This window comes from Etheostoma cragini, chromosome 16, assembly GCF_013103735.1.
Source record: "Etheostoma cragini isolate CJK2018 chromosome 16, CSU_Ecrag_1.0, whole genome shotgun sequence".
Classification (NCBI taxonomy): domain Eukaryota; kingdom Metazoa; phylum Chordata; class Actinopteri; order Perciformes; family Percidae; genus Etheostoma; species Etheostoma cragini.
Window position 1 is genome coordinate 18,080,370 of NC_048422.1, and position 20,807 is coordinate 18,101,176.

Consider the following 20,807-nt stretch of genomic DNA (forward strand, 5'->3'; position numbering starts at 1 on the left):
CCCCCCCCCCCCCCCCCCCCCTTTCCTCTTTAATAGCTACAGACAGAAGTGGCACATACTAAGGAAAGCTCATTGTGGGACTGGCTCTAGTGGCTGTAATTCGGGAAAGAGACTTCAGATACAGAATCAGGGGCCCACTAAGGCCTATATTAAAGCATCCAAAAGCAGCATGTCATGGGACCTTTAATTGCACTTTTTCTTACATTGTCCAATAAATCACAATCTTAGACCCGGGCTTTTCTTAAATTGTCTGCAGAATGTCCTGATTTGTTTTCTATGCCTGAGGAACGTAGACTTCAGTACCTGTCTGCAGACAGTGTTTCATCTAGCTCAGTTTGTGTCTGTCTACCAACAGCATAAGAAGGCGCTTTCTGTTTGATGTGTTCAGGCGCAGTCTGGGCCTCAGATGCACTTTAGTAATGTTCTCCAGCTGTAATGTCTAATGCGTAGGATGTGTTTGTATTTGCTTTGACTTTGTTTGAGGTGATATTGGTTATTTTGGATGACACTTTAACAAATTTAATTGCTTTGCCTACTACAGGATGAAGGAGAATCTTTGTGATAAACCTACTGTTTACCCATCACAAGGAATAAACATTTGTATGATGGTGAGGTCGTCAGTGTAATCTCAGATTGGGCTTGAAATTTAACATAAATCCCTTGTTACGATATGGAGAATAGAGTTTGAAAGATAGGCCTGTTTGCAATTACCCGGCAGTGTAAATGTAAGACGCTAGACTTGCCTGATGGGAAATGTAGGACCAAGCGTTTGTTTTTATCTTTAGCCATAATATGGATTTAAAGTCATTAGGTTCTATCTTGCCTTTTTTAGATTCAATTTTGACCACTTTTTTATTTTTTCATTACTCATGTGACTTCACCAACGTTATGTTAGTATAATAATAAATGACCCCTTTAATTTCATTTGTATGTATTGGTCCATGAATAGTGTCATTAGCTTTTTAGTGTAGATTAAACACATATAGGCATTAACAGAGATGTCGGTATATTGTACCTGGCTGTTCTCTATTAGGTTTTCTTTCCTGAACTCTAGTTACCCTTTTACATTGTGGGTAAAGAGTTTTCAAATTCAGCGGTCCATGAGACTATAGACCTGTGAGCAGATACACCCGCACACGCACGCACACACACACACTGCCCGCCCACCGCCTGCCTCCCTAGGAATGTGGAATGCACCTGAACTGGATCCTGCACGAGGAAGAATGACTGATCAAAGTCGCCAAGCCACCTGTCCCGGTGTTATGTGCCTTCTGGTTTTTCCACCTACTGGTTTCCGAGGCTGTCCAGATGCCGTGTAAACCTCAACGGCTACCCACGTCGACAGATTCGCTACAACTTCATAAACATTTTACTGGCCTTTGCATGTCGCACCTCAATATAAAATGTACTCAACTAAACAGAATATCTGAGCATGACACTACAATAACATTGTACAGCGGGAAAGTTGTGTTTTAAAATAAATTACGATGATCCGTGTCGCCCTGGGTTCGAACCTTTTTCGGCAAAAAAAAAACGGCATATGAGTACTGCACTATCCACTACACCATCGCATCGTTAACATGTTTTACTCAAAAAGACTTTGCTTTCAATCAGTATAACAGGAATTAGGCCTACAATTTAACAGCGCAAACCGAAACAACTTGTTACCTTGATTTAGGCTTACAATTATAATTAAATCGTACGCTATAACCTCCTGCTACATCTCTGCAATATCCATGTGCAAGGACTTGTCATAAATTACACCAGGCAGCACACGGTTTGAGAAACAATCGGTCTAAAACAACTGGTTACCCTGGGCTGGAGACGAGGGATCTCGAGCCTCTCAAACAGCTACAACACGTTTCTTGGATTCTTTATTAGCCCTTTTGTGTAAGTGGTGCTTTTCTCTGCCCACTTATCTAGTCTTAGGACTTTCTATGTTTTGCAGATACAACTATTAGAAGTCCTTATATGAAAGTGCTTCAAATGGGCTATGTTCCTATTCAAATAAATGGGAAAGCATACAGCAAAGGACAGGTTCTGTCGTTACAAACTAAATTCCTGCATTTCTATGGATTCTGTTTTGCCGTTTTGCCTACCTCGTTGACAATAAAGAAACATTGGAATCTTACTTCATTGTGTTTGCTTTTTTGTCAGAACGTTACTTGATATCTGGATGCGTAGATGACATAATAGTGTACAATTTAATTATAATTGTAAGCCTAAATCAAGGTAACAAGTTGTTTCGGTTTGCGCTTTTAAATTGTAATTCTTGTTATACTGAGAGAAAGCAAAGTATTTTTGAGTAAAACATGTTAACGATGCGATGGTGTAGTGGATAGTGCAGTACTCATATGCCGTTATTTTTTAGCCGAAGAAGGTTCGAACCCAGGGCGACACAGATCATCGTAATTTATTTTAAAACACAACTTTCCCGCTGTACAATGTTATTGTAGTGTCATGCTCAGATATTCTGTTTAGTTCAGTACATTTTATATTGAGGTGCGACATGCAAAGGCCAGTAAAATGTTTATGAATTTGTAGCGAATCTGTCGACGTGGGTAGCCGTTGAGGTTTACACGGCATCTGGACAGCCTCGGAAACCAGTAGGTGGAAAAACCAGAAGGCACATAACACCGGGACAAGTCCGAGAGAACAATCTTTACCCATTCATTCTAATAATCTTTGTCAGCTGGAGCGCAGTTTCACTACAAGCGACTCGAACAACGATGGATTGCTGCCTGCCTGCTGACAAAGTGGAGAGTCTCAAGATACACAAAGAAATAGAGAAACAACTTCGTCGTGATAAAAGAGTGTCCCGCCGGGAGTTGAAGTTGCTGCTTCTAGGTGAGTGTCCCAATAGTTTATTAATAAACTTCCACACGTGTACACTGCGACTGAAAATGTTTCTCACTTTCTGAGACACTTAAAAATTCAAATGGACATTGAAAATATTCCTATATAAATTGGTTAATAGGCTATTGTTTAGCTGTGGAAAGTCGACTAAGTGACTTTAAACTGTTATACCGTTTGTTTTCCTTTTATTTTTTAGTCTTTGTTGTTTAAGATTTAAAATATGTTGGGTATTGGCCAATATACATTATATTTTTTAATAGTACCATACATTGTTTTTTTTTATTGAGTTGTGACCACACTGTGTAGCCAACTTTGCTTTGAGTTAACATTTTATTTTATGTTTTATTGAGCACTGACATCATAAGTTACAAGTTGCATAAGTAGCACATAACAAACCTGAAGCACTGAGCTCAAACATTTTACTCAAAACTACGAATTTCAACCTCTTGTTGGCGCTAGAGGAAAATTCAGGGGATCACCAAATCTCGTCATGCATCATGCTCTTGGCACCGTGAATGCCTCTGGAAATTTCATGATAACCTGTTATATATGTCTAGTCTTTGTTGTTGTTGTTATTTCACATAAAAAAACAAAATTGCATCCTCTGGGGAACATGATCCATCCAATAGGTTTGGAAATATTTCTGTCTGTGCAAAGTGGTGGACTGAGGGTGAGCTGACAAACGCAGCAAATGCAAAGGCATCTGGATGCATAGATAGTAAGGCTTAGATGTTGTGTTTTTAAAGTAGTTACAGTTTACTGTTTGCGTTCTTCAAATATGTCCTGCTTTATCTGCTGTTGCTTGGTTAGGACATCTTTGCGTTAGGTTAGTACAATACATGCAAGCTTGTTTTGTTGATTTTATTTGAATTGTCAATGTGCATATGCAAATGAAATATCTAACTAGCGTACTTCGAAAGTGCAGAGCAAAAAAAGAGAATAAATGTGACCTGCAGTGCAGAGCTACATGTTGACAACCATGATAGTACGTAAACACCAGTTGCGTAAAATATATGGCATCGACACGAGGCCTGTTTTTACCCCCACAACTATCAAAACAGCCCACTTATAAAAGTGTCACTGTTCGGTATGTTGGCAACAATGCATGGGACATAAAGGACTTTATTTAAAGGACAGCGCTACTTCAAACTTCATCTTGAGTTTGGAATATCGTCCTGTAAAGGTCAGTCTACTGGTTTACTGACATTCTTATCAAGAGTAATTTACAACCAGACTGCAGGAAGCTTTTTCACTCAAGGCCACATGGCTGTTGATTGACTTGCACGAATCGAACACAAACCTTTAGTGTAACTTGTTTATTCATTTATATTGTGTATCTTTTTCTCTGAATTTTAATTTCTTTTGGTCAACTGTTTTTTATCATTAGATTATTTGTTCTTTATCTGTTTTTATGCTGTTTTTGTAAGTGCAAATACATGCAAAAGGACAGTAAACACAAGGTATTTTTTTTATATACTTTTTATTTATAAAGTGCCTTTCATGGAACCCAAGGACACCTTACAGAATGACTGTGGCTAAGATAATGGAGGTTGTAAGTTTTATGCTGGAATTTCTGTATCTATATGTTTTATAGAAATGAAAGTTGGCAGATTGCATACACTTAAAGAAACCAAGTATATATTCACCCACTTAGGTATGCATAACACACACCTATGGAACCTTTGGAAAACTATAAAAACCTGTGAAACAACTGTGAAACCTGTGAAAAAGCCTTGCATTCTTAAGAATACTGCCTTTTTGTTGTTTTGTTGCCAAAGTCCTGTTTAGCTGTGACTGATTGATGTTCAGATTACTTTTTGGTGGTTGTCCTATTTCTGGCATTGCTTTGATTTGCCTAGGGACTGGTGAAAGTGGGAAGAGCACTTTCATCAAACAGATGAGGATCATCCATGGCAGTGGTTACAGTGAAGATGACAGGAAAGGTTTCACTCGGCTCGTGTTTCAGAACATCGTCACAGCCATCCAGTCGCTGATCCACGCCATGGCGACTCTACGGATTGACTACATCGATGACCAGAACATTGTGAGAAACTGTGCAGGTTTTTAAAAAAAAGAAAAAGAATGGTTGTTTTTATGTAGCAGCCAATAAAGCTCAGTGTAGGCTATGTTCTGTAACCCACTTTTACAACAGCAGACAAACTCCACCTGTTTCTGTTGTAATTCTAATGGTCTATTCATTGGTCATTCAGAGATTGAAAGTTTGTATTTGGACAAATCCCGTGTCTGTGTCTGTCAGAGTCACGCACAGAAGCTGAGCCAAATAGCGGCAGACCAGGTGTCCACTTTGGAGGCTTGGCAGGTTGACGCCATTATGCGAGTGTGGAATGACCATGGTGTTCAAAGGTGCTACGACCGCAGGAGGGAATTCCAGTTATCGGACTCTGCCAAATAGTAAGACTTATATATATATATATATATATATATATATATATATATATATATATATATATTGTATATCAATCACATAAACCGAAGGCTCCTCCAGAGAACCAAAGCTTTTCCAGTGCTTCCTTTTGCACTGATCTACTCAAATGTTTAAGAGTGTGAAGTCATACTGATAAAACATAGTTGTCAATGTGCATAGAAGTGCAAATTTCTGTATGATGATCCCTTTTATCCAGTCAACATATTAAATGTGGCTACATTGTTAACTTTTCAGTTACCTGAGTGACTTGGACAGAATCTCAGCCCAGTCATACATCCCCACCCTGCAGGACATCTTGAGGGTCAGGGTCCCCACCACAGGCATCATAGAGTACCCCTTTGACTTGTCAAAAGTTATCTTCAGGTAGGGTATTGTACTTTTATTATCTGCCACACCACTAATACAAGGGAAATTGAAAAATGTAGTGAATGTTTGACAGGTTTTCTGACTAAAACAACACATAAAAAGAACAGCATCCCAGATGTATATCTCTGAAGCTTTAATACTTCAGTGGGGAAATTTGGGTTTTATTTCAATCAATTTTCTTGTCTGTAGGATGGTGGATGTGGGCGGTCAGCGTTCAGAGAGGAGGAAATGGATCCACTGTTTTGAGAATGTCACTTCCATAATATTTCTAGCGGCCCTCAGCGAGTATGATCAAGTCCTTTACGAGAATGAGCAAGATGTAAGTATTAATTATTGATTTCTTGTACTAGGGTGGCAATTGCTCTCAGTAGTTGTCATTCATTAGTTGTTGTTTTTTCTCACCGCCTTCTTTCAGAATCGCCTGCGAGAGAGCGTTGCCTTGTTCAAGACCATCATCTCATACTCTTGGTTCCAGGAGTCCTCCATCATCCTCTTTTTGAACAAAACGGACTTGCTAGAGGAGAAAATCACACATTCACATTTTGCAACCTACTTCCCGGCCTTTACTGGTAAATTATGTGTTCTCTTTTTGTTCTGCTCTGTGGGAAAACAGCATTCATAGCTGAGAACGAATTGAATTTCTTTTTTTAATAATCTTGAGGTTTTCTCCCTATTTTCTGAATTTTTTACTAACAGAACAATTGATTAATCCATAATGAAACTAATAATGAGTTGTAGTCAAACTTCTAATGCATGAATAATATTAATCTAATGATGCAATATATAATCATTTAACTGTCACATGGGTCATTTTTCAGCATTTTGTTGTTTTGAGTACATGTTCTTGATTTTTGGCTACTTTTGCCTCCACAGGGCCTAAGTGTGATGCTGAATCTGTGAAAAAGTTTATCAAACAAATGTACATGGACGAGCACCGAGGCCATCCTAAATCCTTTTATTCACACTACACCTGTGCCACGGACACAGGGAACATCCGGGTTGTCTTCAAAGCCGTTGAAGATACAATCCGCCAAGAGAACTTTGACCTGTTCAACCTCCAATAAGGAGGTTGTAGGACAAAGTGATGGCTTCACCTTAAGGAGCCGGGTTATACAGTGACATGTAACTGTTATGGACATTTTATCTGTTGTGCTGTCGGTTGCAGCTTGTTCAAAGACATCAAAGGGAGGCAATCAGACAGCAATGACAGGTAAGAGATATTTATCATTGCAATGTAAAATACAGGTAGTATGTGCCATTTATTAATATAAATGGTTAAAAGGCATTATTTCTATTGCAACAGGAGCGAAATGAACAACTGCAATGTCAGTTAATTGTTATACTGGACTTTTACAGATAAGATCCTTGTATAACATTGCTGTTAGGGGGATAGTAAATGGTATGGTAAGTCTAGTCTATTAAGAATGCAACACACCTTGCCTTACAACTCTGTGAGGAGGAAGTAAAGAATACAGTGCTAGGACCAACTATGCTTAAGTTTGTATTTATGCTAATGTTTTTCTGTGTGCAACAAACATGTAGCCTATAAAATATGTCTTTGTTTTCACTAGATATTAAAGGTCTGATATTGTAAAAAGTAAGATTTCCATGTCCTTTTTGGTTATAAAGCAGGTCGAGGTGCTATATAAATACTGTAAAAGAATCAAAGACACTTCATCTATAGAAATGCGCACAGCCTGTATTTAGAAACTGTCCTTTTTAAACGAGTCATCCGTACGGCCGTGATGTCACAACTTTACTGTATATACTGTAAGTAGAATGTGCTGCTACAGAGACAAGGGAGCAGATCGAAAGACCCAGGAAACGCTGACCAATCAGAGCAGACTGCCGTTTTTTGCTGAGGGGGGGTGTTTAAAGCTGTGGTAGGCATTTGTTTTTGCGTTGTTGGGCAAAATTACATAATGTTTCAGTTAATTGTAATTTGAGTTATCCTGATGTAAAATTAAGACTTCTGCACCTCCTTTGATCGTTTTTTAGGCTTTCGAAAATTTAGCCTGTGTGTCAGAGAGGGGTAAGGGAGAGCTGCAGGATAGAGGTCTAACTGCTTCAAATCCTGGCATGTTTTTGCTTTCTCATTACTGCAGGTTTAAAGTGACAGGTTCTAAAACAAAGCTTTTCAGAGCGTGAATACAGAGATAGTCAGACAAACTCTAGAAGAAAAATGTTTTTTTTTTAACATTAAAGCATTTAAAACTGTTCTAGTAGAAACACCAAATACAAATATGAACCTGAAAATGAGCACAATGTGGTATTTTAACACAATGTATAATTTGTGTTTAAGTTTACTTGGATTCTGCCTTCTCACTTTGCACAGAATGTTTTGTTGCCATTATTGAATATGTGGAAGAAAAAAAAGAGTTGGATCTGTCTCATGATATGACAGCAGCTGCATGGTATTTATTAACCAAAAGCTTTTTTTTATTTTTTTTATGCCTGCCATTTACTGGAGCTCCAGGCGTGTTCACACTGATTGGCATGCTGTGGTAACAACCTTTGTACTGAACAATGTGCACAGGTCTGACAGGCTGGCCTCTGTCTTCCTGTTGGATTGAATAGTGGTAAGTCCTTCAGCGGGATCAGACCTGTGGAGAGAACAAAGCCTGTTTTCACATGGAAGAAGAGAATGTTTAGTTACTGTCAGTGGCGCCGACAGTCTCCCGTACGCACAGTGTCTTTTTATAACGATTTTTGTACAGTTGGGAGTTCTATCGTCTACTACCTCTGCCAATTACGGGAATGCATGGTACTTGCTTGGTCAGTGTGTTTGGAGGGGGTGCAGGTCTGGCCCGCGCATAACGTAAGCTCTGGTGGTGTTATTGGGGCTGTTGAGTGAGACACTGTGACACATATGATTGGATAAACCCGGCCTGTTGGCTGGTATTTGAAATGTGTGCGGTAGGCTAATCAGAGTTCTATGGCAGCGTTGTATCGGTAATATAAGTGCAAAAAAAACAAAAACATGAATCAGTCTGTCAGTATTGCTTGCTTGCTGGTGTGTTCCAGTTAAACTAGCAAGTCAGGATTTTTGAGTTCCCATTTTGAAATGTCAACTGGAATGCCTTAAAGCTGGATCTACTACAGTCCTTAAAAAGTCTGGAGAACCTCAGCTACCCTCATGTCACAATCCAACAAGGCTGCTTTAAGCACCAAAGATAGTGGCTGTGTGAATATTGTTTATTATAACTTCTGTCATCCGCAAAATGACACATAATGCATTGTAATTAACTTGTATTGCTAACCTGGCAAGTTTTCCCCTACCCAACCCCTCTTTTTCCAACTTGTGACTGGAACACGGTCAACTCAGGTGTGATGTCATTCCCAGTTCCGACTTCTGAGCTAAATGGAAAGCAGCATATGTGTACACGTGGAAAGCAACAGCTAATGGGTGCTTCTTGTGTGTACTAAGGCATAGTACTGTTTAAGAACTAGGCTATAAAAACTGCTCTGTCACGTTTATTAATGGTAAATAATCTGAAGTCTATAATTTTATAACGTTTAGAGTCAATGATAATGTTTTATCTATATATTATCAGAATATCAAGGACACATTTAAAGTTGCTTGCAGTCTCTGTTTTCTCACCAGCATGTGGTAAAGCATGTGTATATTATCAGCACGAGAAGCTTAAAATGTTCTTGTTTCTGATTATTGCTTCATTTTTTTACTAACCCTAAGGGCTAATACAATATTGTATGTAGCTGCACAGTCAGGCTCATAAATCTACTGTGAGGCATTCATAACAGCCCAACACTCCTCACTGGTCGTAATAAAACAGTGTCTACACATACACAGTTAACCCCCTCCAGATGAGGATAATAATCACACACACAATTACAACTCCTCCAATATCTCCATTCAGTTGCACTGCCTGAAGCTGCAGCTGTGCTGAGAGCTGTGATAGCAGGTGATCTCCCTTATTTGGTAGTGGCCCAAATCATGTGACCACAAAATGGTGGAAGCTGTGAGCTCTTTGTAAGCTGAGCATCTCCACCGAGAGGCTGGGAGAAAAGGAAATAGGCAGGGAACTTGGAAGTACATCCATGTTCTGAGACGATAAAGGACAAGAGATTCCCGAGCCCCAGCAGTGGTGAGTAGATGGATTTTATTCCGTGAAGATAAAAAGAGGGATATGTTTTGTATTTTTTTTTTCTCCCCTCACAGCCAGCATACAGGAAGCGAGAATGAGGGAGGGGCTGCTGTCATCAGCACTGTGGTCCTGTGCTGTGAAAGATGATCTAAAGCAGCTCAGCATTCTCCATGGAAGATGCACTTAACAGCTAATGCTGATTTTGTTATTCTAAAATGTAGGAGTGTATGTCAGTGTTTTTTTTAAATCTTTGTATGCGTTAGTGCGTGTGCACATACTGTACATGTTCCTTAGAATCGTCAGCATGTCAGCTGTATTGGAGTCACCATTCAGCTTTTTTTCCCATTGCCCCTGTTAATACAATCACATCTTCCTTGTTCCAGGCAGAAGCTCCCGAGGAGGAACAAGGATGTTTTTTTGTGTTTGTTTCTTCATGCGAATGAGCACACGTGACTCACTGTGAATTTGCATCTCTGCCCAATCTGTGCTCATGCGAGCGTGCATTCATTCAGTTTGAATCAGCACTAAAAAAGACTGCGAGGAGAGGGGATGAGCTTGTCATGATGTAACATGCCAGGTTTCTTTCCCCTCCTCCCACCTCTCAGCAACACACGCCCTCCTCCAGTTGGATGGAAGGATTATTAATGGTGGAAGTTGACCTTTAACCTCAATCTTTCTTTCCATCATCCCTCCCCCTCTTTTCTCTCATTACCACTCTTGTAGCCCTGTTCTCTGATAACTGTGGAAATCCATTTGTAAAATATCTGATATATTGGCCAATGGTAATCATTCAACACACTACAATTTATGGTGACTCTATTTCTCAATTACCTCAACTTATATAACAGTATCTACCAACTAATATTGGCCGATTTATGGTCTATTTCTACTTTGCGGTTCAAACACCATTTAAGAAAGTTTTCAGTGGTGGCTTATTCAGATCCTGTGAAAGTAGAAATACTTCAATAAAAACATACTAAAGTTAAAAAACATAAGTAAAAGTCATGCATTGAAAATGTTACTTAAGCAGAAAGTATGTGACTGGTATTAGCACAATGTACTCACTGCAGAAAATTGCTGTTATACTTTGATATATTAATATTACTGATACTGTTGTTACTGGTCGAGGTTACTGGTCGAGGTGGAAGTAAGTAACTATTTTACAGCTGAGACAATGCATCATAATTTTATGTGTTTTATGTGTAAAATCTTACTGTGTAACTTGTGACTAAACAATGACTGTGTGATTAAAATAATTCCTTTCAAAAAATAGTGTAAAAGTATAAAGAAATATGTACAGTACTGTTTCAAATTTCCTTAGTTACGTTCCACTGCTGGTCTTTTCAAAATTTGGCACAAGTTGCTTTTTTAATTAACTGGCCTTCCCAACTCAATAAACCATATCAAGATTCAGATCAGAGGAATCCCAGACGATGCATTGCACAATAGTCTGGATACTCTCCAGGTTTGTTGTATATTAAGAGTCAACTTAATAACTGTAATTATCTTTTAGGTCCTCCTGGGGATGGACCTGGCATCAGAGAATAAAATGAACTCTGACGGGGGCGAAGGCAGACCCGGTGAGTAGGAGTCAACCAATTCTCCGATTCAAAGCAAACTGTCATTCAAAAGAAGTGTAAATACATTATTTCTGATATCTAAAACACAGCCATGAGCCAAGTGAATCACTGTTTTAATGTACCTTTTTTCCTGTAGTCCCTCCTACCTCTCTACCCCTGCAAGGAGGTCCCACCCAAAGAAAAAAGCTATCTGCCCCTCGAATCAGCCTGTCACTGGACCAGAGCGAGGATGACTTGGGGGAGACGCCAGATGATCTCGACATTAACGTTGACGACCTCGACACTCCCGATGAGGGGGATTACCTTGACTACACGGACCATGAAATGGACTGGGAAGGTGGGTCATTCAGAATAGAAACCACCTTGAATCATCATGATGCTGAAGGAGGCGAGATGCGCCAACGTGTTTATGTATAGAGTTTAAAACCAAAAAGACTCTAGCTAGTCTCATTTTGTATGTACAACTCCCCAAAAAGACATTTGTTTGTGCTGTCATGATTTTTTTTTTTTTTCTATCACAGCAACTTTATAAGTTTTACATTTTATAATTCTCCAAAACCACCAAGGTTGACTATGGATTTGTCTCTTTTCACATTTTGACATGTCACAGTAGGAAAAGGATGGGTGTGAATAATCCAATTTTCGATGGCTGAAATCCATTTAGCTACTTTAGTTTCAGGTGCCCGGTATTGTGCATGTTGGTTAAATGTCAGACTGTCATAGCTGACTGAGACATCCCTAATGATGTTAGTAACACCTGTGCCTATCACACAGTAATAGGTCCTTTCTCATATCAGACCCCAATGCAGCCAATAGGAGCGCAACAAGTGAGCCTTACAACCCAATCCCCACATATAGCGCTGAAGAGGAGCGCCAGGACGGCAAACTATGGAGGACGGTCGTCATTGGGGAGCAGGAGCACCGCATCAACATGAAGATCATTGAGTCCTACATGAGAGTCATTTCCCATGGAGGTGACTATTAGAACCATTTTACCCTTGTAAATATGGATGTTATGTTCAACTACCTGCATGGTAATGGTTTACATCTTGCAATACTTTCGTACCTATTGGGTACATGGGGGGAACATGTCCGCCTCACTTTTTAGAATTACATGTGACTTATTCACTAAACTCTCTCTAAACATTGTCTAAAGGTTGCCGAGGTTTTACACATCCTGAGAGAAAGACCTGAGACACTGCTCACCTCCTACTCTTTTGCATTTTCGGTTAAAAAAAGATTTAATCAGTTTTTATTTACGGCTTATTCTCCAGTCCAAGCACATGCAGTCAAGGACAATTCTCTTTGAAGTAAAGGTGGAACAAATTGTTACACTTGTACACATTATACATTAAAAGAGGTTAGAAATAGCAATCTCAATTGCAGCTACTAAAAACGGTTCCATTGAACATATCGGCTTGAGATTGTTGTTGTTGAAAGAAACCACAAAAAGTCAACCTCTCCTTTATTACTCTATCTGATAGAGTGATGCATTAAATTGCATTAAATTAATCACAAGTCACTGAACTGACAGCATCTATTCAGCAGATTTAATATGGGGATCCTTATTGTTTGAGCACAGTAAACATTTTCTGTTTCAGTTGAAGCAGACCTGAATATCTGATTACAGAAGTAACAGCATATTAATAAAAAGTCTTCCCTGGTCTACCGTATTACAATCAGCTATTGTTTTCAAGCTGGCAACTGTCACTTCTCAGCTAACAAGATGGCAGGATGTCTCATTTTGGAAATGCTTCATCATAATTTTGGAGGTGGGCCAACCAAAAAAAAGATGGAATACTGATTGTAATTGAAGCCAGATGAGTATTTCTTTATTCAGTGGCCATCAGGTAGGGAACTCTCCACAAACAGAATTTTTTTACACATCCTCTTTACATTACAACAATTAAGATTCAACTTGAAAATTGGCAAAGTGGCCCTATACATAGACAATTATTACCCTGTATGTTTGATGATGGGTGACTGCTGCTGTCCCAAACGACACTCTTGTGTGGATAGACAAGTGACAAATTAAAGGGAAAACAATAAGTGGAGAAAGGCGTGCATTTACTTCAAGACACGACATAAGGTGTCATTAAATGGTATGAAAATGATGTGGGGTAATGTGTTAAACAGCACTCTCCACGACCATAGTTTAAGTATATATATATATATATATATATATATATATATATATATAGTTATTATCAAAATCTGTCTGTAATCTTTCTCTATGTATTAGTCTATAAAATGTCAAGGAAGAAAAGTCAATGTAGAAACTAAAACCAAAACATTTTGGGCATTTTTCGACTTATTGATTGAGCTCTACAAAACACAGAATGAGGGAACGTCCATTAAAAGAATAGTGATGTCTCTATAGAAGAGTTCCAGGGTCTTTGCCAGCAAGCATTTAAGCTTTTCTCATGGTCGCCCAACCTGTACTTCTATAGCTTAAGTTTCCCCCCTTTAGTCATTTACCATCTATGAAGCTTCCTTAAGACTGCTGGGGGACCTGGGTCTTAAATTGAGGCTGGACACAGAGTCATGCGATATTACTTTCACAGGCAGGGGCCCCATTTCTCTCTTTCCTCTCTGTGGGGCCCTCAAAAACCCCAGGGCCATTCTGGTAAGCCTGTGCCTTTAGCTATATTCCAATTATTGGTGGAAATCTGATCCCTAACCATAGCAGTTAGTGCATTTTCTTCCCACTGTGCTGTGGGCTTAAGTGAAACACAGACAGCCTCTGGAAACAGAGACGTCTGTCACTGAAAACACAAGCTCTGTCATTTAGATAAAAGGGCCTCTGTCTGAGTGACACCAAATCTCGTGATGAATGGGTGGGTGAATAGAAGGAAATTACATTAATCTGAAAAGTAGTGAGAGGAAACAGGAAAGATAGACAATCAGACAAAAGACACATTGGGAGATAAATTGAACAAAAAAAGAGGAAATTAAGGGAACAATCAAATTATAACAATGCTAATTAAGGCTAAGCTCTCATCAACAATGGAACAAGGTCAAGTAAACTTTTTTTATGTGTTTTTATCAAGGCTACTATGGAAACGGTGCGAATGCCATCATAGTGTTTGCTGCCTGTTTCCTGCCAGACAGCGACAGAGAGGACTACCATGAAATAATGGAGAACCTTTTCCTGTGAGTTTTTTTACACACACACACACACACACACCTAGAGCCATGCAGCTAGCATGGCTAAAACCTGTTTGTTGTATTTAAGTGAAATGCTGTAGTCATTCATGGTTCCCAGAGGACAGAGCCATGACAGTGACCAAGACACTTCCATCACCCTCAGCTGAAAATGTTATAATTGTAAATTGGCAAATCTTTGCATGCTAAGCTGTGATGGTGAGTCTCACGGAGCTGATAGCATTGCTAAAGACTCCATTAATGACATCTCTCTGGTTCTATTATTTATATGATGCCGTCCTTTTTTTGAATTTCAACAAAAAGACCACACTCAAAAGATACATTTTATTTCCTATAAATAGTATTTAGCATGTTAAGGATGCTACTTAATTCTTTAAATCAACCAAAGTCCCTCTGCACAAGGAAAAAACTGTTTGTTTGTGTAGACCTCCGATGTTGATGTCTTCTCCTGTGGTTCTGGCACTGTTGCATTTCATGTTTGGACAGCATGATTGGGATCCCACAGGCTGTTTTTTGAAAGATATTGGGTAAGCTGGCATATCGGAGAGTTTTGGATAGCAATGAAAGGGGGTAAACCGCAGTGTCTGTACTTTCTGATGCCAGATGGCTTGATGTCTGAATCCTAGCAATGTAGTTAGTTAACTATAACTGGAACGTGAATGGTATGCAGCTTGATGTCTGTGGGAGATGATCACATAGTCACGATGCACGAAACAGACTGGATCAGCTGGGCTGATTAGTAAGCTGGAGAATGACATTGGATCTGAAGGGGAGGAGAGTCAGAATGCCAACCATTTTCAAGGGAGATGACAAAAGGTCCCTGCTGACTGAGAAGACGTAGAGTAGGTAGGGGGATTGAGGAGAGAAATCAGAAAGAGCTTGGTTTTATTTGGTTTCAGAGTATTGGGTGTAATAAAGGTAGAAGTCTGATTTTAAGGTGGATGCAGGAGATGGAAAAAAGAAAGTCAAAGCAAAACAGCTCATCCATGAAGCAACATTTGTACCAATTACTCATAGGTGACATCAGAGGATCATAGCAAGAGGGTATATGTCTCCTGTTACTTTATATGAAAGATACTTGGACTAACACAACATGGTTCTGCATTTTGCCTTTTTGACATACGTGATGTTAAAGACTTAAGTGACTTTTTTTTTTTTTGTATCTGGAATTTTGCTGATTGGAATACATGACTGACACATTGTGGCAAACGGGATAGTTTTTGTAAAAGGCATGAGGGCATAAATGATTGGATAATACTTGAAGGTATCTACATATGAGTGACAGGACACTGTCATGAACACGACATTCATGACACATGAACCCTAACCATAACTTGTCATGATAAAATCAAATGACACTTACTGTATGTGTAACAGTGTTACGTCATAAACCTTTATGACAGTGTCATGTCACTCATATGTAGATACCTTCAAGTAAAGTGTAACGAATTACTGTAACAGCATAGTTTTTATGTCATGTTTGCTTTGGCTAATTATTTTATTTACAGTATAAGAACTACAATAATATACTCCTAATGGTTTTGCCCTATTTGTAAAAATTGTCACTGTACTACCAAAGTCGAATACCATATTTAAACAATGGAAATGGAATTTTTTTTTTTTTCCTCTCAAATTTGTAGGCATGCAGTAGATTGGTGCTAGGGATAGCAATGTCAATCTATTGCGTGATCCACCACTTTGCTCCAGACTGAAATATTTCTAGAACTATTAGGGTATATCCACAACTTTGATTTATGAGGACTTTGGTAACTGCTCCTCAGATCTCTCAAGGGTAAATCTAGATAGCTAACTAGACTATTTGTCCAATCAGAGTTCTCTTGCACAACTAAAACATCTTTTGAATGTACACATGTTCAACCAAAACAAGTTCCTTCCATGGGCTATTTTTCAGGCTCAATGCACCACTATGCTAATTTACAGTGCTAGCATGGCACTTTACACTATCTTGTTGAATTTTGGCTCATAAAGGGTAAGTGGAGAGTAGATAGTACAATGTACAATTTTTGGGTCAATTATACTTTTCTTATTCCAGAAAAAACAAATTCTCTGTTAGAAAGCAAGGTCATCCAGCATTTAAGTCTCTGTGTGCTTTCAGTTATGTGATCAGCACACTGGAGCTCATGGTGGCAGAGGACTACATGATTGTGTACCTGAATGGAGCCACACCCCACAGAAGAATGCCTGGCCTTGGTTGGCTGAAGAAATGCTATCACATGATTGACAGAAGGTCTGTTCCATTTACTTATACCATTATGTGATAATGATTTTGTGAGCGATAACAGTAGGGTGACTTGTGATGATTTATATCTCCCCTGCATAAATGTGAAATGCAACATGGACATTAACACACCTAACATGTGACTCATTGTGTTGTCTTCAGACTCAGGAAGAATTTGAAATCCTTCATTATTCTCCATCCGTCATGGTTTATTAGGACCATTCTAGCCATCACCAAGCCCTTCATCAGGTACAAATGATCCTTATTATTTTTAGGGATTGCAGTGTCAGTTCAGTCCACCACTGAAATAGCTCAAACTATTAGATTTGTACAAGCAATATTGGTTACCAGATGATTATGTTTAACAATTTTGCTTATGTGGAATAAGTACTAGTTAGCAAAAATTAGTACGCTAAAATGGTAAATTGTGACCATGTTAGCATGCTGACGTTTGCATTTAGCTCAAAGCATTGCTGTTGCCAGGTAAAGCCTCACCGAGACACTAGCATGGCATCAGACCTGTACTCTGATTTACATGTTAATTGGCCTACCGTAAAGTTTTTTTTTACATTAGTCTGTTTTTACAAAGAAAAACAGACTATAATTGCATTCTGTGTGTGTGTGTGTGTGTGTGTGTGTGTGTGTGTGTGTGTGTGTCTCAGCACCAAGTTCAGCAGTAAGATTAAGTATGTGAACAGTTTGGACGAACTACAGGAATTCATCCCCATGGATTGTATCCAGATCCCAGAGTGCATCATTAAGTGAGTCCCTCCAAACGCTGCACCACCCCCACTATGCCTGAGTTGTCTTATTAAATGATTTTATATTCATCTTGTCATTTGAACGCTCACCTCTAGACTTGACAAGGAACTGAAGGAAGCAGCGGAGAACTCAAAGTAAGCATTGACTCTCATGCCTCTTACTTCCCTCTGCAGAGGCCCCTACCTCAGTTTTATACTTGGCTGTAGCGCTCATTTATCAGATGGGCTCACTTTATATCACAGGGATCTTCTGCTGGATGAGGACCAATTGGATTTGGCTATGGTTGCAATTACAGGAAGGACACAGGGGAAAAGATACTAAATGCATCACTTCCATCTTATTTATTACAGTAAAATAAATGAGCCAGTCCTTATTTCAGAGTGATCTATTACCCTGTAAATAAATGTAGGAACAGCACTGTAGAATTCCCTCTCTAATCTCTGGCTGATTAATTGTACATGGAATCATAATTTGCATGTGTCCTCAAATTTGCAAAATACCAGTGCATTACAACACCGTACAACAATAAATTCTGCTCTAACGACCACACTATTTGTTTCTTTCATTCAAGAATGAATAGTTTTCTGCTGGGACCGGAGCCAGCAGCAGCAGGCAGAACAGAGTAAGTCCTAAGACGTTTTAGTTCACACATGGAAGAGAAATGGCCTTGTGTCAGCAGTCTGTCACCCATACATAAACATACCCGTCTTTAATGGCTGTTTTTTTCTTTCGTTTCCCAGCAGACCAGATGTAGCCGGTGCCAGCAGCTCTTAAACCCAAACATCCTAAATGGATGGGTCATCTCAATGTTCTGAAGTCACATATTGTACGGGTGAAGCTGGAAAACAAAGTCAAAGGCTTGTAAAGCTAGTGTGTATTTTTGTGTCTTAGTGTTTGTCAATTAGACACGGGAGTTTAATATGAAAAAACAACTTGCAATAGTTCCTGTTAACACTCAAGAGTTAGTACTCATACTTTATGGCTGCCATAGCATCTCCTGTACCTTTTTTCTTTTTTTAAAACCTGCAATCCAGAGAACTATAGTCAGGGGTGATGTTTGGCAGCACCTAGAGTAGCATTGTCGTTCACGGAGGGGTAGAAAATGCAATTACGACAGTGCACTGCGCAAATCTATTTGTAGAGTCTATTGTGTTGTAGTTGTGTGCATGAGAAGCCGTAAAGCAATAATATCCCCTTTATTTGTCACACACTCAGTATTTCAGATAAAAAAGGGACTTATGTGACAGCAATCTACAATACAAGCACATGGTGTGGCCAAAAAACCCTTGTGCCATAGATGAACTACTGCATTTAAGCAATTCAACACCAACTTATCCGTGCAATTAGAGAGCATGTCTTTTTAGCTCTGCAATGTGTTCTTTTTCAATCAATTTATCAGATACATAAACTGGAAATCCTCTCTTCAGCCTCTCATGGATCATCAGGAAGAAACCGCAGAGAAATAAGGATGGCATTTTTGTGAAGCACAATATCCTTGGTTTGTACATCAGTGCATGTCCCTTCATAGATACTAATGGTTGTCCTCTTACCCATGAGTCTTCTATGGTGTATTGAGGATGTTTGAAGAAATTATGGATCAGCGTCTACTGATTCAATAAAAATGGAATGCAGTCTGGATGTTGTTTTTCATCTTGATTTGTAAAGACTTTGATTCAACATTTAGCAGGAAAGTATTGGTTGACTTACGCTGCGTCTTTTCAGGACTTTATTTAACCAGAACACATGAAATTCAATCGGGATACATAAAACATAAAAGCGTGATTAATCAAATTTAAAATGCTAATCCACACCACAACAAATGATTAATGAAACTGTCAAAACTAGTAAATGCCCATGACAAATGTGTATGCAGGAAATCCTCTTACTCCAAACAAAGTCCAGAAAACCAAGTGTAATTATGTAAAAAGTCATAAGTATGTGTAGTATGTATTTTTTGTGAAGCACATTTTGTGAATGGAAAGCAGTTGTAAAATGCTCCTTATTATAAATAGCCTCTCATGTCTCAATTGGTTCAACTCTTACTCTGTGAAGGATAAATGGGTCTGTCCCTCAGGGCAAGAGGAGATAAAATGCACAGAAGAGAGAGAGAGAGAGAGAGATGTTCTTTAGAGAAATTCTTATACTTCACCGGAACGTGTAGCTTTCATCATCATACTCCAACTCATCTTCGTTCTCGCCCAGCTGTCCGTACCGAAACTTCCTGTACACGGTGCCATCCTGGCCCATGTAAACAATGTCATCATCTTCATCATCCTCCTCCTCCTTACTCCCAGAGCGCCTTTCAGTCATGTCAACCAATTGAGCCTCCTGGAAGCGACCGCCAGAGGAGCTGGAACGACTTCTGTAAGCCGCAGAGCTGTAGCTGCCGAGTCTGCTGCTGGAGCCCAGCTTCTCGTAGCCGCGGGGCGTGATGTCTGGGGGCGCTCTCTTGGAGCGGGAGTGCCTGATGAGGAAGACGACAGCCACCAGTCCCAGCACCAACAGGATGCAGGAGATAATGAAGATTGCCAGGTTACCTCTGGCTTCCTCATTCCTAAAGGCCAAGTTGCTGCTCAGGACGCACTCTCCTAGAAACCCACAAAGACAAGAAGTCTAGACACATTAAAACATTTCTCAGAGCCACATAAAGACTGCCAGCCGAGAGTCTTATCTACAGACTCAATGCAGATTTAAACAAAAAAGCAGTCAATATTATTTCCAGTTAACATTATACCTAAAAAGGATGCTAGAATTGAATATTAATAAAAGGAACACAACTCATTGCACTAAAAATGAAAATATGACATCACCAAAATATCAGGTCTCTGTTACAGATACTTGTTTTTAAAGTCCCTAAAAGATAAATATTCATTACTCATGTAAAAAAATCATGACTAAGTTAAGCAACAATCAGTTAAAAATACAAACGTATTATTTTGTGTAGGTCAGATTTGATTACAGTGGCCTGTCAACCCAACTATTGACACATTGGGCACAGAAGTACATGACATCACATTATTTCAACCCAGTCCCACCCACTTCAAACCAGTCAGAGGAGAACAGACGAAAAACATTTGAGAAATCTTAATATGAAATAATCCACGTTTTTACTTTGAGCATTAGGTCCTACAAAAACACAATCTTGTCCCTTTTCAAAATAAATGAAAAGCTGATTGAGAAAATATTTTTTTAAGTAGGGTTACTGCTTTAATAGTTTTGCAATTTACAAAGCATATCTACTTATGTTTTGTCATAGTACCACCATAACTAATTTCATCATAATTTGT

The 20,807-nt window shown here is 39.1% G+C and overlaps 3 protein-coding genes across 4 annotated transcripts in view; 2 read left to right on the plus strand and 1 right to left on the minus strand.

Annotated features, from left to right (window-relative positions):
* The first annotated feature begins 1,161 nt into the window (after positions 1–1,161).
* Positions 1,162–6,944, plus strand: LOC117959580 (guanine nucleotide-binding protein subunit alpha-11-like). The gene is made up of 8 exons (XM_034896803.1): positions 1,162–1,253; positions 2,636–2,847; positions 4,716–4,900; positions 5,114–5,268; positions 5,537–5,665; positions 5,858–5,987; positions 6,084–6,237; positions 6,542–6,944. The coding sequence occupies exons 2-8, from the start codon at positions 2,730–2,732 to the stop codon at positions 6,730–6,732; spliced, it is 1,062 nt and encodes a 353-aa protein (XP_034752694.1). The 5' UTR covers positions 1,162–1,253; positions 2,636–2,729; the 3' UTR covers positions 6,733–6,944.
* Positions 6,945–9,519: 2,575 nt separating this feature from the next.
* On the plus strand, positions 9,520–19,168 carry prune2 (prune homolog 2 with BCH domain). 2 transcript variants are annotated; one of them, XM_034896805.1, is made up of 11 exons: positions 9,520–9,774; positions 11,288–11,354; positions 11,491–11,691; positions 12,152–12,328; positions 14,405–14,507; positions 16,636–16,767; positions 16,921–17,007; positions 17,421–17,519; positions 17,616–17,654; positions 18,092–18,142; positions 18,264–19,168. In XM_034896805.1, exons 2-11 carry the CDS (start codon positions 11,300–11,302, stop codon positions 18,292–18,294), a joined length of 975 nt encoding a protein of 324 aa, XP_034752696.1. In that variant the 5' UTR covers positions 9,520–9,774; positions 11,288–11,299; the 3' UTR covers positions 18,295–19,168. The 2 variants fall into 2 exon arrangements, with proteins under 2 accessions (XP_034752696.1, XP_034752695.1); XM_034896804.1 differs by having other exon boundaries at positions 9,522–9,774; positions 18,261–19,168.
* A 123-nt stretch (positions 19,169–19,291) lies between these two features.
* Positions 19,292–20,807, minus strand: part of pcsk5a (proprotein convertase subtilisin/kexin type 5a) — a 30,361-nt gene continuing 28,845 nt past the window's right edge. Inside the window, exon 37 of the mRNA XM_034896792.1 lies at positions 19,292–20,108. Coding sequence (XP_034752683.1) covers positions 19,666–20,108 — 443 coding nt within the window. The 3' untranslated portion in view covers positions 19,292–19,665. The remainder of the gene's footprint in view (positions 20,109–20,807) is intronic.